This window comes from Rhinoderma darwinii, chromosome 1 (assembly GCF_050947455.1).
Source record: "Rhinoderma darwinii isolate aRhiDar2 chromosome 1, aRhiDar2.hap1, whole genome shotgun sequence".
NCBI lineage: Eukaryota > Metazoa > Chordata > Amphibia > Anura > Rhinodermatidae > Rhinoderma > Rhinoderma darwinii.
This window is the reverse complement of record NC_134687.1, coordinates 461,674,786-461,699,930: the sequence shown is the minus strand read 5'-3', so window position 1 is coordinate 461,699,930 and position 25,145 is coordinate 461,674,786. Positions and strand designations below refer to the sequence as shown.

General features: G+C 40.0%; 1 protein-coding gene and 2 non-coding genes across 8 annotated transcripts in view; all 3 read left to right on the top strand.

Moving 5' to 3' along the window:
• Positions 1 to 25,145, top strand: part of LOC142657678 (E1A-binding protein p400-like) — a 164,213-nt gene that overhangs the window by 95,657 nt on the left and 43,411 nt on the right. For all 6 annotated transcript variants that reach the window (XM_075832966.1, XM_075832984.1, XM_075832993.1 and 3 more), the window contains 20 exons: positions 874 to 1,163; positions 2,459 to 2,661; positions 6,864 to 7,033; positions 7,301 to 7,497; positions 8,284 to 8,395; positions 8,514 to 8,657; positions 13,963 to 14,124; positions 14,353 to 14,436; positions 15,542 to 15,670; positions 16,258 to 16,302; positions 19,335 to 19,488; positions 19,678 to 19,919; positions 20,375 to 20,548; positions 20,712 to 20,759; positions 20,902 to 21,029; positions 21,489 to 21,545; positions 21,966 to 22,044; positions 22,130 to 22,345; positions 23,096 to 23,141; positions 24,293 to 24,411. In XM_075832966.1, coding sequence (XP_075689081.1) covers positions 874 to 1,163; positions 2,459 to 2,661; positions 6,864 to 7,033; positions 7,301 to 7,497; positions 8,284 to 8,395; positions 8,514 to 8,657; positions 13,963 to 14,124; positions 14,353 to 14,436; positions 15,542 to 15,670; positions 16,258 to 16,302; positions 19,335 to 19,488; positions 19,678 to 19,919; positions 20,375 to 20,548; positions 20,712 to 20,759; positions 20,902 to 21,029; positions 21,489 to 21,545; positions 21,966 to 22,044; positions 22,130 to 22,345; positions 23,096 to 23,141; positions 24,293 to 24,411 — 2,799 coding nt within the window. The remainder of the gene's footprint in view (positions 1 to 873; positions 1,164 to 2,458; positions 2,662 to 6,863; positions 7,034 to 7,300; positions 7,498 to 8,283; positions 8,396 to 8,513; positions 8,658 to 13,962; positions 14,125 to 14,352; positions 14,437 to 15,541; positions 15,671 to 16,257; positions 16,303 to 19,334; positions 19,489 to 19,677; positions 19,920 to 20,374; positions 20,549 to 20,711; positions 20,760 to 20,901; positions 21,030 to 21,488; positions 21,546 to 21,965; positions 22,045 to 22,129; positions 22,346 to 23,095; positions 23,142 to 24,292; positions 24,412 to 25,145) is intronic.
• On the top strand, positions 6,385 to 6,511 carry LOC142722886 (small nucleolar RNA SNORA49). The gene has a single exon (XR_012875177.1). It is a non-coding gene; the product is annotated as a small nucleolar RNA SNORA49 (small nucleolar RNA).
• LOC142722875 (small nucleolar RNA SNORA49) lies at positions 7,104 to 7,228 on the top strand. Its single transcript, XR_012875166.1, has one exon. It is a non-coding gene; the product is annotated as a small nucleolar RNA SNORA49 (small nucleolar RNA).

Sequence of the window (25,145 nt, the reverse complement as noted above, 5' to 3'; positions counted from 1 at the left end):
ATTTTTTTTGTGCCCTTTGCTATGGCGTGTACACCCTTGGTTTCCCGTACTGCTGTTTGAGAGCCACTGGTCTAGACTACTTCAACACCCTACTCTGTGGCCTCCCCTCTAACACTCTTCCACCACTCCAATTCATCATATACTTTGCTGCCTGGTTAATCCACTTCTCCCCTCTCTTCTCTGTTAGTCCCTTCACTGGCTACCCACTGCCCAGCTAATTCATTTCAAAATGATGACCATAACACACAAAGCAGTCCACAACTTGTTTCCTCCATATTTATGCCCTAATCTTCTGATACTAGCACCCCCCACATGTAATCTCTGTTTTTTGCCAGACCTTCTTCTATTCTCTCCTCCTGTCTGCTGCCCACATCATCGTCTACAAGATTTCTGCCGTGCATCTCCATACTCCACACACCCCAACACATCAGATTCTCTCCCACCAGCCACATTTTCAAAAGCGACCTAAAAACACAACTCTACAGAAAAATCTTACTACCTGCAGAAACACGGTCTCCACTACACGACTGCATAAGCAGCTTCTACCCAGACCCTTGGTCTCTTTCACCTTCCCCTCATAGATTGTAAGCCGTTTCGGACAGGCCCCCGTCTCCTTCTGTACCAGTCTGTAACTCAGTAAGCTCGTGTTCATTGTGCTTATTTTCATCATTTATTCATATTATGTATTTAAACCCGTCTGTATTTCATATGTACAACGCCCTGGAAGTTAATGTAGCTGTAAAATAAAAAAAATAAGAATAATAAGTCTTTTAGCACTTAGCTATGTTTGTAATTTGTTCTGTACTCACAATTCGTACCAAAAATGTTACATCAGAAGATGTTTTATAGATGTACTTTCTCTTTGTAACAAAGGAGTCCACTGATGGAAGGCAGCGTTTGTTAAAGGAGCGTCTGGATCGAATTTTCATCTGTAATGAGCGCCGTTGTGGAAGAGCTCCTGTGTATGGATCAGACTTGCTGTCACTTTTAACCCTGAGGTCTGCTGACATGCACCCTCTCATTCTGGATACACAATGGAGCTGGACTGGGTCTGTGAACTGTGCAATCTCCTCTCCGTCCGCTGAGAATTCCAGTGATCCACTGAAAGACTTGATTTTGAGTCCAGAACAAAAAGAAGTAGCCATGGAGCCTTTTGTTAAAAGGTGAACAAAATCTGCAGTTTAAAGGGAATGTGTTGCCAGAAAAACATGGTTTTTTTAAAAAAATTAAACATTTAGTGTGTGGGTGATTAAACATTGTTCAAATTTTTTTTATTTTTTTGCACGAGTCCAGGAAATATTATAAATTATTTCTAATTTATAATACTACCCATTTTTGGTCACTAGATGGAGCTGTTCCCAAAATTGCAGCATTGCAACATTGGGTTAAAAGCCCTCGCTCTAGTGAGCTCTCAGCATCCCCCCCTCCTTTATCCTGGCTAGTGCCGGGATAAACGAGGGGTTTGAACGATGTAACCTCCTACACTGTGTGTCGCCATTTTTTGAGCTAACCCACAGTGTAGTAGGTTTACATACAGTAGTAAACACACAGAAACACGAACATACATTGAAATCTCTTACCTGCTCCTGCCGCCGCGGCTCCCTCCGGCCCGTCCGCTCCGTTTGCTGTCGCTGGTGCAAGTGCACAAATCCGGAAGCCGCGACCGGAAGTAGTAATATTACTGTCCGGCCGCGACTTCCGGTCCACTGGAAAATGGCGCCGGACGGCGCCAATTTCGAATAGGACTGTGTGGGAGCGGCGCATGCGCAGTTCCCACACAGACGCCGTACACTGCAGTCAATGGGACGGGAGCCGTTCGCAGTCCCTATGGGACTGTGGCTGCCGTATTCCATGTCTGTATGTGTCGTTAATCGACACACACAGAAATGGAACAAAAAATGGCAGCCCCCATAGGGAAGAAAAAGTGTAAAAATAAGAAAAAGTAAAACACAAACACACAAATGAATATAAACGTTTTTAATAAAGCACTAACATCTTTAACATATAAAAAAATAATTTGTGATGACACTGTTCCTTTAATCAGTTTAATTATACTATCTTTTGAGCTAGGTCCTGGGTTTGACATTTGTATAAGTGTCATGTATTTCTTCATTTAGTATGGAATAGGAATCTAATGCTTAAATATCCAAAATATGTATTAGACATGAATGGATTAAATGTATAGTTACTTAATCGAATTTGGTATATTTCTTCAATTACCAAGCCAGTTACAGTGGTATGTTGTGCATTTTTGTACTAGGTAGTATCCTGTGTCTCTGCTTTATCAGGTTTGTGTGGCCAAAATAAGCATTGCTAAAATATAGATTGCTGTGGGCTTTCCATTTTGTAACATTTGAACAGATTGCTACAATTTGACGTTTGTCATATGTAAATAAAAACTTTTTCTGTTTTTTGGGGGGCTTCTAGTAGTGTTCATGTCTGTCATTTTATATTTCAGGACACTGTGTGTTGTTCCCGCTGTCATCGTTCCTCCACCTTTTCTTACGGTTCCACATCCGCCTCCTCTGTATACTCACAACATGAAGATCTTGAGTCTCAGACTAAGGGAATATGCAGCTCCATACATGCAAGACTTGCGGGAGCGAACATCTCCTTATTGTGTGCAAACTCCTGACTTGCGACTTATTCAGTGTGATTCAGGTAAATCAAACTATGGATCACATACTCCGATAAATTTACTATTTCAACAAAGTATTCTCTTACTATTTATCTTTTAAGGTCAATGGATGTCCTCAAAGAGGCTCTGTCACTAGTTTAGTAATGCCCTATCTCCTAGCTAATCGAATAGGCATGGTCACACTGATAATGCTAGTGAAAATTGTGTCCCAAAACGTTTATTCGTTTAAAAGTTCTGAGCTTTTCTTCTAAATATGTAAATGAGACTATACCAGGCAAATGGGCGTCAACACCAGCGATTCTCCTGAGGTGGCGCTACCTCACAGCCTCTGACGCTGTCCTATCAGCATCAAGCTGCTTCACACCTGTGGACCACATCTGTGAAACCACTGTATCACCAGTTTAAGACACAGTCGGGAATGGAAGCTGTATACTATATGATCGCACTGTGCTGCTGGGCAGGGAATGGGGAGAAGCTGTATGCTGATTGGACAGCGTCATACAGAAAACATTACACCGCCCAGAGTGAAAAGAACAAGTAACCTCCCATTTGGCTATTCAAGCCAAATTAGCATATTTTAGAAAAATGCTCATAACTTTTCAAATAAACGTTTTTGAAAATAATTTCAACTGTAGTTATCAGCATCATATCATCCAATTAGATTAGCTAGGAGATAGGGAATTAATAAACTAGTGACAGATCCTCTTTAAGGATTTTCCTACAAACCTATTTTGGCAAGACAGTAGCAAATGCAACTCAACTTAGCTGTCCCAACTTCTAAAGTTACACTCTTGGAAAATTGCATTCCGCTTGTACATAAATTTTTCACCTTGTGTAATTTTTCTTGTTAGGCCTCATGCACACGACCGTAGCCGTGTGCACGGCCGTGATTTTCGGGTCGGGCGGCTGCGGACTGTCAGCCGCGGGCCGCCCGCAAATCGTACGACATGCACATGGCCGCCGTCATTGTTTTCAATGAGCCCGGACCGCAGAAGATGTCCGTAATAGGACATGCCCGTTCTTTCTGCGGTGCGGGTTCCCGGGCCATGCACGGACCGTAAAAACTACGGTCGTGTGCATGGCCCCATAGAAAAGAATGGGGCCGCAATTCTCCCGTGGATTTTCCGGGGAATTGCGGCCGCAAAAACACGTTCGTGTGCATGGGGCCTTAAACTTGGAAAATCGCAATAAATTTGCAGGGAAATGCGAGTCCGTATATTCTTAGTCTGCAACTATTCGGTGATCGTTACGGACTCTAATACAATAAAAAAATAAAGAAAACCAATAATATTTGTTGTGTTTTGTCATGGTTATTAACTGAGTTCCCCTAAAATAAAACCAAAACAAAGAAAACACTGTAGCCCTAGCCTAAGTACAGCACAGAGACACACTTCCTCCAATGCCTTTTGGCTGGAAATTCTGCTTTCATGATAAAGACTCGGTTTCGATACTTGATGGAAATATTATATAAAGAATTGTTTACCATACAACTAAATAATGTCTCTTTTAATTTTTTTATTTTGGATGTTAAATTCCCATTAAGTGATCAGCTAGTGTAACATACAGTATATGCGTTATTTAGAACCAACAAATTTTATATGAGATCCGATCTTGCTCATAAACTGCCCATTTAAGGTGGTAAAGCTGTAGTGTTTTATCTTATGATTACATATAGTTGCATATAATTTTTTCTTAAATGGACACTTAACCTAGAGTCTATGTAATCTCAATTTGCTCTGCGCTTGATGTAATCGCTTGTTCCCCGTTTTTGGCCATTTCCGGCTGGGGAGCTGTCTCTTGCACTATTGATTTTAATTACTTACAGGAAATCCAGAAAAATTTAATTACCTTTAGAAATATTCACTTTATACGTTCACATAATCTAAGACCCTATTCACATCACATTAGGGGCTTCAGTCGGAAGACCCCCGACGTATAACTCCGACAAAAGGCCCAAACGTATCCCTCTGTATGGCATACAGTGGGATACGTTACCCGGGCATCGGCCTTGGCAAAACTACTGAAGTCACTGTGCGTTTTTGTACATTGACTTCAGGAGTTCCCTATCGCTTGATTTGGCGGGCAAACCATTAGCTGATGCTCTGCTTGGGGACTCTAGCACTCCTTCTGACATCACTGTCCATGTACGTACAGTGACTTCAGGATTTCCCTATCGCTTGATTTGGCGGGCAAACCATTAGCTGATGCTCTGCTCGGGGACTCCAGCACTCCTTCTGACATCACTGTCCATGTACGTACAGTGACTTCAGGAGTTCCCTATCGCTGGAATCGGCGAGCAGAGCATCAGCTGAATCTCTGCTCGGGGACTCCAGCACTCCTTCCGACGTCACTGTCCATATATGGACAGCGACTTCAGGAGTTTTCAGGGAGCCGGCGTCCCGAGACAGCCATCTAATAGTGCTCTGCCCAGGGACTCCAACACTATGGAAGCTCCTGACTTCACTATCCCTATAAGGACAGTGATGTTGGTAGCTCCCCGAGGTTTACGTTTAAAGAGGCTCTGTCACCAGAATAAAAATGCTCTATCTCCTACATCAGTTTATCGGCGCTGGAATGTAGTTACTAGCAATGTGTTTTTATTTTAAAAACGATGTTTTTTAACAAAGTTATGGCGTTTAGAACATTTATGCAAATGTGGTCCTTAATGCCCAACTGGGCGTTTTTTAATTTTCAACCAAGTGGGCGTATGACAAAGAGGTGTATGACGCTGGCCAATCCGCATCATACACCTCTCTGTCTTACACCCAAGCTAGATTCACTGAGCAGCGTGATCTCGCGAGACCGCGCTGTGACGTCACTTCAGCCCACAGGTCCTTCATCCCTGCGTCTGAAGACATCTTTCGTCTCCCTCCAGGCTGCTGCTGCTGCTACTACCGATCCGACGACTGGGACTTCTCATCGGCCTGGAGGGAGACGAAAGATGTTGTCTTCAGACGCAGGGATGAAGGACCTGTGGGCGGAAGTGACGTCACAGCGCGGTCTCGCGAGATCACGCTGCTCAGTGAATCTAGCTTGGGTGTAAGAGAGAGGTGTATGATGCGGATTGGCCAGCGTCATACACCTCTTTGTCATACGCCCACTTGGTTGAAAATTAAAAAACGCCCAGTTGGGCATTAAGGACCACATTTGCATAAATGTTCTAAACGCCATAACTTTGTTAAAAAACATCATTTTTAAAATAAAAACACATTTCTAGTAACAACATTCCAGCGCCGATAAACTGATGTAGGAGATAGAGCATTTTTATTCTGGTGACAGAGCCTCTTTAACTTCTACCTGTGGCAGATGCCCTACAGTGGCATCCATCACCCATAGGCTCCCATGTTAAAAAAGACACATACTGTGGGGTATACGTTTTTTTTTCTGCGGGATGCTTCAGGATGGAATAGCGTAGTCTACTACTACTACTACTCTATCCTTCAAAAAAAAAGGTGTACCGACGTATACCAGTTCAACGGAGGCCAAAAGGACACTCTCTTGATCCCCGTCAGGATAATGGAGCCCTATGGACACGTTTATCTTGTACGTTGGGAGCTTTCCTGACATACAAGATAAACGTACTGACTTAACGTGATGTGAATGGGGCCTAAACAGCGTATATGAGCTGTAGACTTCAGGTTTTGTTCTTTTTTTATTTAATACTATGCTGATTCTTAAAGGATTGTTAATGTGTATCAAAATAACCTTATGTTCTCAATCATCTGGAAAGCTTTAATTCAGATACAGATCCTCATCCTTACTCCAGGGTTATTGTTGTCCATACTTTCCCTGGCATTACTTGAGGATACAATAAGTGCTTTTGTTTAGTCACTGGGAATTTGTTTTCCAAGGGACTGGATATAAGCATACATATTAATACTCTTACAGATGCAAAATTTGAGAGAGATTTTTGTCTACTCCGTCTTTGAGGAAAAAATAAAATAGGAGTTGTCCAGTAATTTTCTGCGAAAATGATGAAAATGTAACCAGTACCGACCTTATTTACCCAGACCTCTTGTTATCTGTAAATTTGCTACAATTATAATCCGTCCAGACGATCATCGGCTAAAGCAAAAATCTTTCTCTGTTCCTCATAGTTGTTGATTTATGAGCCTTTGAAGCTCACAGGGGATTGTCTAGACTGAATACAAATGTATCTGCCTGTGTGAAGTGGATGGTGTCTAAATGAAAGGATATATTGATAATCTCCTGTGTTTCTATATAGGGAAGCTGGAGGCTTTGTCCATCCTTCTCTGTAAACTAAAGTCTGAGGGACGACGAGTTCTGATTTTCTCCCAGATGTTACTCATGCTGGACATCCTTGAGACCTTCTTGGACTTAAATTCTTTTACCTTCTTGAGGATTGATGAAAATGCAAATTTCGAGCAATGCCAGGTTGGTGCTTGTATTTTACGTAGGTTCTTTATTTTCTAAATGTTGTGGACATTTTATAAGCTGGTGTGTTATTCCTCATCCTTACTCCAGGGTTATTGTCTCTACATTCCCTGGCATTACTTGAGGATAAATAAATTGTTCTGATCATGCCTCTGGAAACTGTTTCCACCGGCTTTGCAATTGTGAACATACATATTTGTACCATGCTTTCTACAGCTTTCAGTAGCAGTCTCGATTATTGTTTAATGTCTGTTTATTCTCTGATAGGATTTAATGAAAAGTTTTAATAGAGATCCTCGGATATTCTGCATGGTCTTGTCTACCCACATCCACTCTTTAGGAGTATACCATATAGAAGCGGACACGGTGATATTTTATGACAGTGACTTAAACCCCGTGATGGATGGGAAAACCCAGTCGTGGTGTGATCTCATTGGCAGAGCAAAGGATATCCATGTTTATAGGTACTGTGTTCTTCTTTCTCTGTATGCCTCATAAAAAGTTATTATATAGTAGGTGGTACACAAAAGCTTTTTTTTTTCTTCTTCTTTAAAATTTGTACCCATTCAGTTTGGTAGAGCAGATTATGTAAACATATCTTTCCTGCTTGCAAGTGTTTGTAAATGTATAGGTCATATTTGTTGAATTATTCCACTAGGGTTTTTATGTAACAAAATGTAAAAATTTTCGCATGTTGTTTTTTGTTTTTTTTTAAAGCTCACATTAATCACTGTCATAATTTGATGGTAATACTACACAGCAGTATGTGCATGCGTGCGACACACAGACCTGCTGATGACACACTGGGTATGACTGCACATTGTGTTACAGACAGAGGGTATCTGTTCTGATATGATACATTTAGGCCAGGATCACATAAACGGCTTTGGTGCAATTTTTGGCTCTTTTTTTTAGTCACGTACAGGAGAGGACAAAACAGAAAGAAGATGCATCAGTCTTTTCTTTATACCTTCTTTATTTTCAATCTACTTCTAGCTGTGGCTACAAAAACTGCATCAAAACTAGGTTCCTGAACTTATTTGTTAAACTACCTGTGTTAAAAATAAAAAATAGTTAAAAACTTCACGCCTCATAAGTCAGTTGGGTCCATTAGGATCCATTACTAAACTGATCCATCGTATCCGTCATTGGATGCGTTAAAACGAAGCCGTTATGCTAGTGTGAACGAAGCCTTAATTGATGTGACATGTTTTTTTTAAGACTTTTATTTTTAATGATGCTGCTCTTAGGCTGGTCAGTGCCAATTCAATAGAGGAGAAGTTGCTGAGGAATGGCACAAAGGATCTTATCAGAGAGGTGGCAGCTCAAGGGAGTGACTATTCTCTGGCGTTCTTAACTCAGGTACGTATTGCTTTATAGTCTTCCTCTTTTACTTATTCATAGTTTCATAATGTAGATAAATATTTCAATTTGCCATGAAGAATATTTTAAAACCCTTCCTGTGTTTACATTTCCATAGCAAACAATTCAGGAGCTGTTTGAAGTATGTTCTCCACCAGATGACACTGGGTTTAGAGTGAAAGCTGAAGAGTTTGTGCTATTAACCCAGGAGCCGTCTCCTTCTGACATAATCACCCCAAAGGTGGCAAAGCCGTTTGTGGAGGTAAGAACATCCTTATGTTTATACTGAGATTCTCAATTTCACACCTCAACGATGGTGCAAAAGTTAATCTGTGTGTATGACTATTTAAACAATACAAAACTAGAAAAATGTAGTTCAAGGAATGTGATCTATAAGCATTAAAGAGGCTCTGTCACCAGATTTTGCAGCCCCTATCTGCTATTGCAGCAGATAGGCGCTGCAATGTAGATTACAGTAACGTTTTTATTTTTAAAAAACGAGCATTTTTGGCCAAGTTATGACCATTTTCGTATTTATGCAAATGAGGCTTGCAAAAGTACAACTGGGCGTGTTGAAAAGTAAAAGTACAACTGGGCGTGTATTATGTGCGTACATCGGGGCGTGTTTACTACTTTTACTAGCTGGGCGTTGTGTATAGAAGTGTCATCCACTTCTCTTCACAACGCCCAGCTTCTGGCAGTGCAGATCTGTGACGTCACTCACAGGTCCTTCATCGTGTCGGCACCAGAGGCTACAGATGATTCTGCAGCAGCATCGGCGTTTGCAGGTAAGTAGCTACATCGACTTACCTGCAAACGCCGATGCTGCTGCAGAATCATCTGTAGCCTCTGGTGCCGACACGATGCAGGACCTGTGAGTGACGTCACAGATCTGCACTGCCAGAAGCTGGGCGTTGTGAAGAGAAGTGAATGACACTTCTATACACAACGCCCAGCTAGTAAAAGTAGTAAACACGCCCCGATGTACGCACATAATACACGCCCAGTTGTACTTTTACTTTTCAACACGCCCAGTTGTACTTTTGCAAGCCTCATTTGCATAAATACGAAAATGGTCATAACTTGGCCAAAAATGATCGTTTTTTAAAAATAAAAACGTTACTGTAATCTACATTGCAGCGCCTATCTGCTGCAATAGCAGATAGGGGCTGCAAAATCTGGTGACAGAGCCTCTTTAAGTACACTATAATGCATTCATTCTTTTGTTCCTGCTTTCCAGTTGAAGTGCATGACACCTTAAGAGGCTCTGTCACCAGATTATAAGTGGCCCTATATTGTACATGATGTGATCGGCGCTGTAATGTAGATTACAGCAGTGTTTTTTATTTAGAAAAACGATCATTTTTGACTGAGTTATGACCTATTTTAGCTTTAAGGTAATGAGTTTCTCAATGGACAGCTGGGCGTGTTTTACTATATGGCCAAGTGAGCGTTGTGGAGAGAAGTGTATGACGCTGACCAATCAGCATCATACACTTCTCTCCATTCATTTACACTACAGATAGCGATATAGCTATATCGCTATGTGCAGCCACACATTGTTCCGCAACAAATAAGCCCTCACACAGCTCCGGTGAAGAAAAAATAAAAAAGTTCTGACTCTCAGAATATAGCGACAGAAATTGTGCAGGGTCCAAAAGCGGATAAGATGGGGCACCATTTATCAGTGCGACATCGGCCACATATCTATGAATTATTATTTATTTACCGCATGATGATACCCTCGTATTATGCCCTGATGTATTCTGCCCAGCTTACATATACCCCCACATTATAAACTGAAATACCAGCAAAAAGCCAAATAGAACTATTACCAAGCAACATCTGCGTTTCAAAAGCCAAATGGCGCTCCCTCCCTTCTGAGCTCCACAGCGTGCCCAAACTCCAGCTTACGTCCACATATATGATATTTTATGTCCGGGAGAACCCGCTCAACATTGTATGAGGTGTTTCTCTTCAGTGGCACAAACTGGGCACAACGTATTGTGCATTAAAATGGCATATCAGTGGAAAATGTTAATTTTCACTTTTTACACTGCGCATTAACGCCTTCGTGCACCTCGTCTTAATAGCATGTTGTGGTGCAGGGGGTTATATATGGAGCGGGCTCATGCGCTGCGCCCGCTCCATATTCTGCGGGTGTCGGCTGTGTATTACAGCTGACACCCGGGACAACGGACGGGAACAGCGATCGCGCTTTTACAGGAGCCTGTAAAAATTACATTATACTGCAATACATTAGTATTGCAGTGTATTGTACCAGCGACCTAATGATCGCTCGTTTCAGTCCCCTAAAGGGACTAATAAAATGTGTAAAAAAAAAAAAAAGTTTAAAAAAGTTATTATTAGTGAAAAAATATAATATATTTAAAGTCCAAATAATCCCATGTTTCCTCTAAAGTAATTTAAAAAATAAACAAAATTGGTATCGCTGCATCCGTAAAAGTTCGAACTATTAGAATATACCATTATTTAACTCGCACTGGGAACGCAGTAAAAAATAAAGAATTTAAAACGCCAAAATCGCAGTTTTTTTGGGTCACCTTTTTGTTTTTTAACAAACTGTTTTTACTTTGTAAAAGTAGTAAAATATATATTAAAAAACTATATAAATTTGGTATTACCGTAATCGTATTGTCTCAGATAAAATTGTTTTTACCGCACGGTGAAAGCCGTAAAAACGAAACCCAAAAAACAATGGAGGAATGTCAGTTTTTTCCAATTTCAGCCTGCAAAGAATTTTATTTTCAGTTTCCCAGTACATTTTATGGTACTTTAAATGGGGTCACTAGAAACTACAACTCCCCCCACAAAAAATAAGCCTTCACACCGCTCTATTGATGGAAAAATAAAAAAAGTTCTGGCTCTTGGATAGCGGGGAGGGAAAAACTAAAATGTAAAAGCAAAAAATGGATCACTCCTGAAAGAGTTAATTAATTTCTACTGAAAAAGCATTTATGACCACATGCAGGGTATTGCCGTACTTGGGAGAAATTGCTTTACAAATGTTGGGGTGCTTTTTCTCCTTTATCCTTTGTGAAAATGAAAAAATGCAACATTTTTGTGGAAAAAATGTTATTAATTTCCACGGCCTAATTCTAATAAATTCTGCAAAAGACCTGTGGTGTCTAATTGCAAACTATACCCCTAGATAGATTCCTTAAAGGGAATGTGTTGCTAGCAAAAAATGTATTTATTTTTTTTTGTTAAACAATTAGTGTGTAGGTGATTAAACATTGTTCTAATTATTATTTTTTTTTCACGAGTTAGGAAATATTATAAATTAGATTCTAATTTATAATATTTCCCAGCACTGATCACTAGATGGAGCAATTCCCAAAATTGCAGCATTGCATGTGGTAAAGCAACCACATTGCTTTATGCTGCAAAATTGGAAAAAAATCCCTCGCTCTAGTGAGCTCTCAGAATCCCCCCCTCCTTTATCCTGGCTAGTGCCGGGAGAAACGAGGGGATTGAACGGTCTAACCTCCTACACTGTGTCGCCATTTTTTGAGCTAACACACAGTGTAGAAGGTTTACATACAGTAGTAAACACACACTGAAACACGAACATACATAGAAATCACTTACCTGCTCCTGCCGCCGCCGCTCCCTCCGGTCCGTCTGCTGCCGCTGCTCCAAGTGCACAAGTCCGGAAGCCGCGACCGGAAGTAGTAATCGACACATACAGAAATGGAAAAAAAAATGGCAGCCCCCATAGGGAAGAAAAAGTAATAAAATAAAAAAAAGTAACACACAAACACACAAATACAAAAGTTTTTTCTAAAACACTAACATCAAACTGATATAAAAAAAAATTTTTTGGCGACACTATTCCTTTAAGTGACGTCGTTTCCCAAATGGGGTCAGTTTTGGGGGTTTCCACTGTTTTGGTCTCTCAGGGGCTTTTCAAATGCGACATGACATCCGAAAACCATTCCAGCTAAATTTGAGCTCCCAAAGCCAAATATTGTTCCTTCCCTTCGGTGTCCTGCTGTGGGTCCAAACAGCAGTTTATTACCACATATGGGGTATTGCTGTAATCAGGACAAATTGCTTTACAAATTTTGGGGTAATTTTTCTCCTTTATTCATTGTAAAAATTAAACATTTCTATGTTTTTTCAGAAAAAAGATTTTCATTTTCATTTTCACGGCCTAATTCCACTAAATTCAGCAAAAAAGCTGTGGGGTCAAAATGCTAACTATACCCCTAGAAAAATTCCTTCAGGGGTGTAGTCTCCAAAATGGGGTCACTTTTGGGGGGTTTCCACTGTTTTGGTCCCTCCAGGGCTTTGCAAACGCGACATGGCACTGAAAACCAATCCAGCAAAATCTGCGCTTCAAAATCCAAATGGCGCTCCTTCCCTTCTGAGCCCTGCCGTGGGTCCAAACAGCAGTTTAGTACCACATATGGGGTATTGTTGTAATCCGGAGAAGTAGCTTTACAAGTTTTGGGGTGCTTTTGATTCTTTATTCCTTGCAAATATATTTTTTTTTAAAATATTTTTTTCAGAAAAAAAGATTTTCACTTTCACAAACTCCAATAAATATAGCAAAAGACCTGTTGGGTCAAGATGCCTAAAATATATTCTAAAAAAAGTAGGCCCCAAAATCCACTAGGTGCTCCTTTGCTTCTGAGGCCGGTGTTTCAGTCCATTTTCAAAACCTCAGAATCTGGGCAATAAATATTGAGTTGCATTTCAATGGTAAAACCTTCTGTGTTATAGACGAAAATGTATTACAATTTCAGCAAAAAATATAAAATTTCCCCTCTTCTTTGCTTTAATTCCTGTGAAACGCCTAAAGGGTTAAGAAACTTTCTGAATGCTGTTTTGAATACGTTGAGGGGTGCAGGTTTTAATATGGGGTGATTTATGGGGTCTATCTAGTACATAAGGCCCTCAAAGCCACTTCAGAACTGAACTGGTCCTTGAAAAAATAGCCTTTTGATATTTTCTTGAAAATGTGAGAAATTGCTGCTAAAGTTCTCAGTCTTGTAACGTCCTAGAAAAATAAAAGGATGTTTAAAAAAACGATGCAAATATAAAGTAGACATATGGAATATATGAAATAGTAACTATTTTGTGTGGTATTACGATCTGTTTTACAAGCAGATACATTTAAAATTAGAAAAATCATAATTTTTGCAAATTTTCTCTACATTTTGGTGTTTTTCACAAATAAGCAATGAATTTATTGACCGAATTTTTTCCACTAACAAAGTCCAATATGTCACGAGAAAACAATCTCAGAATCGCTTGGATAGGCAAAAGCATTCCAGAGTTATTACCACTTAACATGACACCTGTCAGATTTGAAAAATGGAGCTGGTCCTGAAGGCCAAAATGAGCTCGGTCCTGAAAGGGTTAAACAAAATGTTGTTTGTTTGTTTTTTTTTAGAAAATTGCAAGGAGAATTTCAAATTCTTTAGTCAAACATCTGGTCTAGATCAAAGAGATAGTGGTTTGGAGAGCTTTCAGTGCATTTGTATTTCATGCACATGCTTTACTCAATTTGTGTTGTTTTTTTTTGTTTTTTTTTACAGGCACTTGGAAAAATTGAGTTTGGACAGGAAGAAGAGATTACGGATTGTACTGAGCAAGGTGGTCCAAAGCGAAATGATGGGGTCTTCCCTAGCATTGAATCTGAATATATGGAGTGCCACGAATCTTCCGGGTTGCAAGAGTTATCTGACCTTATGCAGCAAGTAAGTGTATCTTTGTAACATTTACCATTTTCTTTTGCAAAGCGCAGTGGAAAAGTTAGACATTGGCGATGTGTGCAAGAACACAGCAACATTATTTATACTACTGTTTGTATGTTGAGTGTTTGGTTAAACATATACTATGTTTGTTTTATTTTTTGTGCTTGTTTTTTGCTGTAAAACATTTTCTACCCTGGTGTATATTTATTTATGTCTTTACTTTATTTATAGCTGACTCCAATTGAGAAATATGCTCTGCACTACTTAGAACTATTCCATGCTCACAGTGTAGGTGACCATCCTGGAAGCCTTAAGGTAAATGTATTTATTTATTTTGTGCTTTTTGTTTTGTTGGGGTAAGGCTTCTTTCACACTAGCGTTAATATACATTTACCTCTCTTCCTTTAGAGGAAGAGCGGATCGAAACATTAAACGGAAAGCAACAGTTCCTTTAGAATTACCATTGATTTTAATGGTCATTCTTTTCAGTTGCTTTCAGTTTGTATCCGTTCGCTAGGTTTCCGTGTTTTTTTGTTTTTTTTAACGGAAACAAAAGTTCTGTAGACTGCACTTTTTGTTTCCGTTCAAAAGGACCGAAACCTAGCTCACGGAGACAAACGGAAATCAACTGAAACAAAAGAATTACTATTTAAATCAATCAACCTTTTCATGTTTAGATCCTCTCTTCCTCTCCCATCCTTAAACGTATATTAACGCTAGTGTGAACTTCACCTAAGTCAAATAACAAAGATCTAATATGTAACTATAATATATGTCTGCACCACACATTTTATATTTGACAATTTATCTTGCCTGATACGAATAAATTAGCAATGAATACAATAACCATAACTCATGGCAGATCTTAACATATTTAGGCCCAGTTCACACAATTTTTTTTTAAGCGGATTTTGATGTGGAAACTGCGTTGGGATCAGCTTTTAGCCGCTCGCAGTAAAAAAAAAAAAAGGCATGCCCTTTCTTGTCGCAGTTCTGCCTCTGACATCCCATTGAAATCCGTGGAAGGCAGAGAATGCGTTTTTTCGCCTACGTCGCTCAATGTCCGAGGGTGAAAAACGCTGCATAAACTGCGGCAATAAAGTGCAGGCAGATCAAAATCTGCCTCAAAATTCCTGAAGGCCTTAAAAGAGAACCTGAGTGCAGCACGTAATAGACAGGGCTTCACAAACACGGTCTCACTTGAAGTTATTTTTCTAACTTCCTCTGTTATTTACATATCGGTGCCGTTATAACGGAGGAAGATGGGAAAATAATTTCAAGTGAGACCGTGTTTGTGAAGCCCTATCTATTACGTGCTGCGTTCCGCTGCACATGTATGGGCAGGTGAAAGGTTCTCGAAGTCTGAAGGCTAATTAGATGCAATATTCACACCTATACACTAACATACTTCCTCTTATAGGAACAATTAAAGGTCGCTAAGAAAGAGTGGGACTTGAACCACTTGAAGGAACTAAAGGAGAGAATGCAGTGGGAAGCTGAAGAAAACGAGGAGTTAATTACCTACACACGGGAAGATGCATATAATATGGTAATGTTTGGCAAGTTTAATAAAAGACGGTTATGATTGAAATACAATTATAATAATCGTACAGCTTTAAATATAAAATAATGAAATATTTGTGTACTTCAAATGAAATACATTATCCTACAGCAAAGCTGTATCTGTATGCGGAGTGTAATGAACTACAATAATGTACCACTAAATAATAGCATTACAATAATTACTGGCATGTAACACTGCTGCAGCAGACTAGGGCATAATGATTATATAAAGGTGACCATACACCATAAATACCTGTCTGCCAAATGTTTATTTTCCCGAATTCCCATCTCCAGTGGGAACAAAGGTTTAGGCATGCTGAAATCTCACATGCTCGATCCTCTCCCTTTTTCCCATTCCCCTTCCAACATCTGCCGTTGGGGGAGAGAGTTGGGAGGCACCCACACACCAGATCGTCTACTGGTTTGGCTGAATTTTGTGTAATGTGTATCGGCAACCTTAACTTTATGGATGCAACATACAAATTGCTAATCATTGTATAATGTCAAATTCTTAGTGGACCCTCTCGATAGCTGCCACTATTTTGTCACAAATTATATATTTGTTTTCAACAGGACTTCATTTATGATGAACCAAATGGAGAGACCGAGTTAATGCCGGTAATGCTTTTCTTTTCCTACAACCCTATATTTAAAGGCCTTTCATATTTTTATTCAAATAAAGTTTAATCCACGCATAATGAAAAGTTCTGCTACTTTCTAACATACTTTGTACATTCAATTTCATACAAGCGTTCTCTTTAATATCAATGGAAAACATGGCGCTATAAGTATATGGTCCTGCCACTATAGGCTTTACACTAGGATATAAAAAGTGTTGACCCCTCGCATGCAGACCATACCCCTCCCACAGGTACTGGGCTAATCCGTTTTAGCTTAGTGTCTAAAACGGATTAGCCCAGTACTTGTGGGAGGGGTATTGTCTGCATAGGTCGGTCTGCTGCATTTTTTTTTTAAACGTTTATTTTCTTTACCTACACGTGGCGAGGTGTACTGGTCAGACTTTTGTTATCCTCCTTACCTTCTACCTCAGGGTTGCTGTCCGTGCGGGGATGCCACACTAGTCGCACTTCCCTAAGGGTGCCAGGAAACCAGACAGACTGAGGCCTCATGCACACGACCGTATTTTTTCCCACCCGTAAATACTGGCGTAAATACGGGTCCGGTGTCACACGTATTCCACCCGTTTTTCACCAGTATTTACGAACCCGTGCTCGTAAATATGGGTCCGGTGTCACACGTATTCCACCCGTATTTACGAGCACGTTTTTGGCGGCAAAATAGCACTGCACTAATCGGCAGCCCCTTCTCTCTATCAGTGCAGGATAGAGAGAAGGGACAGCCCTTTCTGTAATAAAAGTTAAAGAAATTCATACTTACCCGGCCGTTGTCTTGGTGACGCGTCCCTCTCTTCACATCCAGCCCGACATCCCTGGATGACACGGCAGTCCATGTGACCGCTGCAGCCTGTGATTGACCTGTGATTGGCTGCAGCGGTCACATGGCCTGAAACGTCATCCAGGACGTCGGGCCGGATGTCGAGAGAGACGCGTCACCAAGGCAACGGGCGGGAGACCGGACTGGAGGAAGCAGGAAGTTCTCGGTAAGTATGAACGTCTTTTATTTTTATTTTTTACAGGTTTATACTGATCGGTAGTCACTGTCCAGGGTGCTGAAAGAGTTACTGCCGATCAGTTAACTCTTTCAGCTCCCTGGACAGTGACTATTTACTGAGGTCGCTTAGCAACGCTGCCGTAATGACGGGTGCACACATGTAGCCACCCGTCATTACGAGAGCTCCATAGACTTCTATGGACTGTCCGTGCCGTTATTACGGCCTGAAATAGGACATGTTCTATCTTTTTCAACGGCACGGGCACCTTCCCGTGAGAAAACGGGAAGGCACCCGTCGCCAATAGAAGTCTATGAGCCCGTTATTAGGGGTCGTAATTACGGGAGTTTTTACGGTCGTGTGCATGAGGCCTAACTTCACTATTTCACACCTCTGCTGGTCACCCAGTCCTCCTAATAAAACCTATGATCTTAACCCCAATCTCAGTATGAGGTTACCCAAGACGACAGACAGGTGAGTATGAATCTACCCCTGACCCCCTCCTTTTTCTTCTTCTGTCTGATGTACCGTCCTATTAGGGCTCAAGCTTTGTCTCAGCCTATCCGCTTCAAGAGCGGACTGCAATAAGGTGAGCTCCTTATCTATCTTCTACATTGTGGCTGCAGATCCCGTCACTTCGTCTCAGCAGACAACACTGCTCCTGGTCATCCTGTCAGGTTCCTTAGTTGGAACACCGTACCAGGGTCTGAGAACCAAGCCTTGCGTGCTGTTCACCCCCTCTTTTCTTGCTCCAGTACTTACCACTGGGATAGTACCTTTCAAGACTGTCTACACTCCCCTCCCAGACAGTGGTTTTACCTTTATAATATGTCGTCCTGCTGGGAGCCTCCCTCTAGAACACCGCACCCCTGCTTGTGCGTGTCACAAGAACACGCCAACCCAGTACTCTTGGTTTCAGGTGTCTTGCCCCTTGAGCGCCCTAGGATTCTGTTGACGTAGTCACTCAGGATGCGGTACCTGGTTCTTATCCCAGTCCACAGGAGGCCGATTCTCCAAAGTCCATGCAAGTGTCTACAGGCCTCAAAACTTTTATTGCTCATTGGATTGGGTCTGTAATCGCGGCAAGATTTTTCTCTTTCGGGAAACTACTCATTCCACGTGGACTGTCGGTGCATCCTGGGTAAGGTTCATACCATGACGTATTCTGATGCCAGCCTGGGCCGCAAAATACTCAAAGCTGCTGTGCGCTAGGCGGGTTCCATGGCAGGTCTTTTAATTCTCACCCTCTGGGACTGCTTTAGGTTGTCCCTTTGTGCTGTGTCCCCCCAATTATATTAATGAGAAAATTATATTTTTGTACTTGCGGTAAAATCCTTTTCTTGTTGGATTCCTTGGGGGACACAGATCCTGTTCTCTATGTGATTCTTCTGGATCGGAGCTCCTTGTTTGGTCCAGTTTTCTTCCCGGACCATTACGGTTTTCTGTTATTTCAATGATTCTTCATGTGGGCTTTTTCTTCTTCCACTTTTTCACAAACTGGAAAGCCCAGTGCCCGTGGGAGAAGTATAGTCTGCATGGGATGAGCCAACACAAATTTTTATTCTAGTGTGAAGCATCCTAGTGGCATGGCCATACAATAGAAAAGGTTTGTATGAGGAGTACAAAAAATCCAATTATATAAGTTCTGCTTGCTTCATTTTTTACTTCCAACAAAGGAAATCTGCCATGGTCTTGTGGTGATTACAGCGGTGCATTGCTCGTGACAATACAGACATCAGAGCTCTAAATGGTTGTAAAGAGCTCTTCACCTGTGTGATAGTCACATGACTACGACATATTTTTATCCCCTGGAAATAAACTATGAAGAATTCCATTCAATGACTTCAAACCGAGAGTGGAATTGATCCAGAATGTGTGATAAAAAATGAATTATACAATAGATAACTTTATATTTGCTGAAACTGGAAACCCCTTGTGATGTTTTTTATTTAGCTGTATTCTATACAAATTGAATGTCTTAAGTTTAATCATTATCTTTATTGGCTGGAATTTTGCATAGATCTGGACTCCACCCACCCCCCCTCAAGATGAGAATGACATTTATATTGATTCTGTGATGTGTCTGATGTATGATACCAACCCTATCCCGGAATCGAAGCTGCCCGCGGTCTATGTGAGGAAGGAACGCAAAAGACACAAAACAGATCCAGCTGGTGAGTTTTTTAGTGAATGTTAATGGATCTTAAATTGATGGTACTTGTTTGGTCATAAACATTTTATTGATAGTGACATTTCGAACATGTTCACTTTTCCTATAAACACACCATATGTTATTGTTTTCTTCTGTCATTACATGTTATTACAGTTTTATCTTTTCTTTTTATCATGATAAATCAATAAAGCTGCTGGTAGGAAGAAAAAAATGAGACCTGGAGAAGCTGCTGTTCCCCCACGTTCTTTGTTTGATAGAGCTGCTCCAAACCCACTTAAAGTGCGCAAAGAAGGCAAGGAACAGAAGAAGAATATTCTCCTAAAGCAACAAACTCAGTTTGCCAAGCCTCTGCCAACATTGATAAAACCAGTCATGGAGACTGGGCCTGACAATCCAGAATGGCTGATTAGTGAAGACTGGGCTTTACTGCAGGTGGGGTCAACGTTTCTTACAGGATTATCCGGTTGCCTATTTACAAAAACACACGAGTATTGGTGGACTTGTAGTCATCTGTATAGAAATAGTGAAATCCACAGTAAAAACTGACCGAGGTGAAACGCTTTTACATTTAACATAGATGTAGATGGCTTTAGATATGTCTTCTCATATTTTCTATTTTATACTTGCAATGTAGTGGTAACCACTATGCTCCACGAAAATGCTGCTGATGATCGAGAAGAAAGCTCAAATTATTATAAGCCATTTTGAAAGTATTTTTAAAACCAGAATCCATTAACATGACATGTCCTACGTGTGTGCTCAGAAATCAACAGTAAAGGTTTAGCAAAGATTGATTTGGGGTGGGTTTATAATCTGTTTATTCAATACGTGGCAATTTATAAACGTATTATTCTGCATCTTGTGTAAAGTATGTACTTTCCCTGCAGGCAGTAAAACAACTCTTGGAGCTTCCTTTGAACCTCTCAGTTGTATCACCAGCGCATACACCCAACTGGGATCTAGTGAGTGATGTAGTGAACTCTTGCAGTCGTATCTACCGCTCATCTAAACAGTGCCGCAGCCGATATGAGAATGTCATCATTCCAAGAGAGGAAGGCAAGGCAAGTACATTGCAGAATTCAAACCTAACCAAAGAAAGCCCTTGATAAATGAGGGTCGCTCAGGACAGTACTTTGTGGATATAATAGTAATTTAAACACTTGGTTTATATTAAGTTCTGATCATGTGAATTACTATCTTGTTTCCGTCTCCTCTATATTGCAGCTATTATATGATGCTAGTCCAAAGAAGAAATCAGAAAACATATTTAAGGTATGTCTGAGTAATGGTTTTGGTTGAAAGTTTGATGCCCCAACCATGTAGCAGAGGGCAAACCATTCTCACGTCATGAAGTTGTGTGTATCACTGTTTTTAGGAAAGTGCGGACTTAAATATTTCAATTTTGTTTATAAAGATTAAACCTTTAAGGACCAGCCAGATTTATTCCCAAGATGAGGGATTATCGCACAGCCAGTTATATACCACACGTTTTGAGCTGATGAAGATGACTGCTGGAAAAAGAAGTCCACCCATAAAACCTCTGTGAGTATTAGGCTTTATTCACACGGGCGTTGCGCATCTTGGATGTGAAAAACTGCAGTTTTTCACGTCTGAGGTGCATCCGTGCTCTGCGCTGCGGGATGCGATATCACGCATCCTCCATAGACTAGAGTCTATGGAGGGATTCGTGAAGCGTGAAAAAATAGGACATGTCCCCTTCACACGGTCAGTTGAAACAACGGCCGTGTGAACGGCCGCATTGAATTATCTAGGTCCTTGTGTTGGCCGGCACATGGACGTATAACACGTTCGTGTGAATCAGTCCTTACAGTATGTATGTGTTCTGTATTAAGTGTACTTTCCTTTACCTACCAACTGCCAACTTTACTCCTAAGATAATTCATTAATACTGATTTACTGCAAGTATTCAGAGAATCTGATATTACAAAGCCGTTTTTTTTTTTGCTTCTACTTTGTTTATTTTTCTTATCTTGGATTTAGGGTGGGCACGAATCCAATCCAGAAAAATCCCAAGCATGCATCTGTACTAGCAGAGAGGTAAATTGATATACCATTTATAAAGGGGTCTTGTCATAAATTCACTTTGAGTTGGTGGTTATAGCCAGACATCGTGACATACTGTTCTATGAATGCACTTCAGTTTTATTGTGTTTCTCATCTGCATCCAGCCACAGTTATTTTCATTAATATTATGTATGATGTCCATCCGAAAAATTGTCTGATTTTTGGGGTAATGTTATTCTGTGACGCTATATATTTGATAAACTTCTGGTTTTCCACATTTTTTTCATAGAAAAAGTAATGAAATAAAAGATTGCCAGGTGTCCAAAAAATACTGTACATTTAGTTTGCTTTCAAGATTGACCCTACTATATCAAGCATATCCATTCAATTCTTGAATATTCTCTCAAATGACTCATATGTTTTGTTTTGGTTTTTTTTTGCTTTTTTTCCTAGTGGTATCAACTATGACAAGCCCTTGCAACCAATTCAAGTTGCATCCCTGCGTGCGGATCGTATAGCCAAAGAAAAGAAGGTGCATTTTTGTGTTCTGCAATTTTTCCTTACTTTATTATGGCTATTCCTGTGTGTATATCTAGATAATTATTTATTTTTTAAAGGCTTTGGAACAGGTCCGTGCACAGCAGCAATCTGGCCCATTACAGCAGCAACCACAGCAAAATGGACAACAAGTCGCCCAGCCAACACCTGCACTGCCCGCATCAGTCCAAACATCAACTCCTGCTGTCACTCAGACACAAGTTGTCATTCAGCAGCAACCTCCAGCCAAGGGTCTCACTACAGGCACAACTTCCATAACAACTCCAGCACTCCTTGTAAGGAATAGTCATGTATAGAAAATGGCAAGATTTATCGGTTGTGGGTAGTTCCTATTAAATTATTACAAGTAGAAGATGAATGACACTGTTACTTAGGATCATTTGTCATTTGTGATTTTGAGCATTTTCTTTTCCTTATGGTAGAATACATAATGCTGCTCCACAGCTAACTCTCTAATGACACGAACTTATTATAAACAGTCCAAATAACATTGAAACTTCAGACCTTTTTTTCACTGAAATTTCAGATAGAGATGCAATTTTCATTTAGCGTTTACAACCAGTTTGTTTTTTTTTTTAACTTGATTTGGGTTATTAAGGGAAATAGGAAAGGCTGGATTGCTATATGGAATTAAAATATGCGTGTGTGAGCAAGCCCATTAACTATGGTGTAGTTGGTTTGCGAAATGAAATTTTAGGTAGAGCTTTGACTTCAGGAATAGAATGTATTTTACAGTTGGAGTGTACAAGAATGAACAGCAACAACCATTTTCAGTGGTATAGCCGATAATACTGCTGTAAATACCAATTTATTGGCAAGTAAGATCTAGACTAGGAAGGAGACTATTAGATCAACTGTAGCATAAGAAATAAAGTGTAAGAACTTCGATTTTTTTTTACATTTCGATCCAAAATTCTGTGCTAATTAATTTCATGATACAACTTTATAAGGGTTGGAGCTGTGGTTTGCAGATTAATAAAGACATTCTATATAGTGGTTTAACTGGCTTTCTTTCTATTTGACAGACGGGCACCATCAAGGCTGCTGTACCTGGAACCAGCATTTCTACTGGTGAGAGCAAACTCTTATTTTGCTTTTTGAAACACACACTTAGGCTAAGTTCAAAGTCTGCATTTTGGAGGGGGTTTATAGCTGAACCACAAAGTGAAAACGGTAGAGGAAAAAATGCAGCAAAACCATGTTCATTCATGCGGTTTTATCGATGTATTGGCATTAACATGCTTGTGATCTTAAAGAAACTTTTTTTTTTTTTAACCAAAAAAAAAAATGCTGCAATCCCTGAAAAATGCAAAATTTTCAAATGTGAAATGTGCACAAGATATATATATATATATATATATATATATATATATATATATATATATAACACAAAAATAGAATCCAGCAGCGTTTCGGCTCTCAGCACCCGCCTTTTTCACCATAAGCCTTTGTGAGTGCTGCCTATTTATGGTTTTATATATATATATTTATATATTATTGTTGTTTTTTTTAACCAATCTGGCTCAGATTAATGGAACGTCTGGAAGCTGCGGTTTTGTACAGCTTGAGAAAATGCACAGTCTGTACTTGGCATAAAAAGAAACACTAAACCTAGAAATAAATGGTAAAAGTAAACAGGCGTTAAACTTGCTCAAAAAGTTTGTCGATCTGCAGGATACTACTTAGTGTTCCTGAATCAGTCTTGTAAAAATACTGCAGAGAACAAAGGTGGTAAGTGATCTGATCTGTTCTATTTTCGGTTGGTGAACAGCAAAGAAGGTGGAATTTAGCTAAGGGGCGGTACTTGACTATCTGCGTCCTACCCTAGGCAGGATAGAGAGGCTCCTGCTGCAGCCAGATGTCTTACACACACATACTGGATTGAGAGGAGGAGGAAGGAAATGGCTGCTCTCCTGGAAACAATATCTAAGAATTATTTATATATATATATATATATATATATATATATATTGGTGTTCCTTTTATGAGGATTTTAATATTTAGCTTAGTAGTTTTCAGATAAAGCAGATAAATATGCATTTAATATAAAGGTATTTTTAATGGTTTCAAAGCTTAATGGGTAACAATGTATTATACATAGTAATGCAGAAATATATAAAATATGTTGGGAAAAAATGTAATGCATTGTAAGTGTAGGATAATGTAAAAAGGCTTCAGCATATGGAAGGATAATTATTAATTTATTTTTTTATTCTGTCCAGGAACTGTTACTGCAAATGTGCTTGTCAACACAGTGTCCGGAGTTGCAGGGGTGTCCCCCGCTGCCTTCCAACCCATTAGCAAGCGATTGGTATCTCCAGTGGTAACTGGTACTGTTTCGGTAAGTTGTATTTTCTCATAATTTCTCTTGTTTGCCTATAAATGCCTAATGATCATTAGGAGTAATTCCCTTGATAACATTTGGTATGATATTTACAAACTTGTCTATTGGCTCTAGCGGCAGGCCTTTTGTTTGTAATGGAAGCCATGACGCTATGACAAATTCGTCGTACGTTTACAAGTTATGAGGAAAGATTAAAAGAATTAAACCTATTTAGCCTTGAAAAGAGACGACTAAGGGGGGACATGATTAACTTATATAAATATATGAATGGCCCATATAAGAAATATGGTGAAATCCTGTTCCATGTAAAACCCCCTCAAAAAACAAGGGGGCACTCCCTCCGTCTGGAGAAAAAAAGGTTTAAGCTGCAGAGGCGACAAGGCTTCTTTACAGTAAGAACGGTGAATTTATGGAATAGTCTACCGCAGGAGCTGGTCATAGCAGGGACAGTAGATGGCTTTAAAAAGGGTTAGATAATTTCCTAGAACAAAAAAATATCAGCTCCTATATGAATGTGTAGATTTTTTGTTTCACCTCTTCCCTTTTCCCATCCCTTGGTTAAACTTGATGGACATATGTCTTTTATTCAACCGTACTATGTAACCTCATTGACTTTTAATTGGGTTCAGTAATTTTGACAAGAATATCGCAGCATGCTCTGTTATTCTTGCCTTTAATGGTGACTATCACCCCAAATGAACCACCCTCACTTAGGCTCCCATAACAGAAAT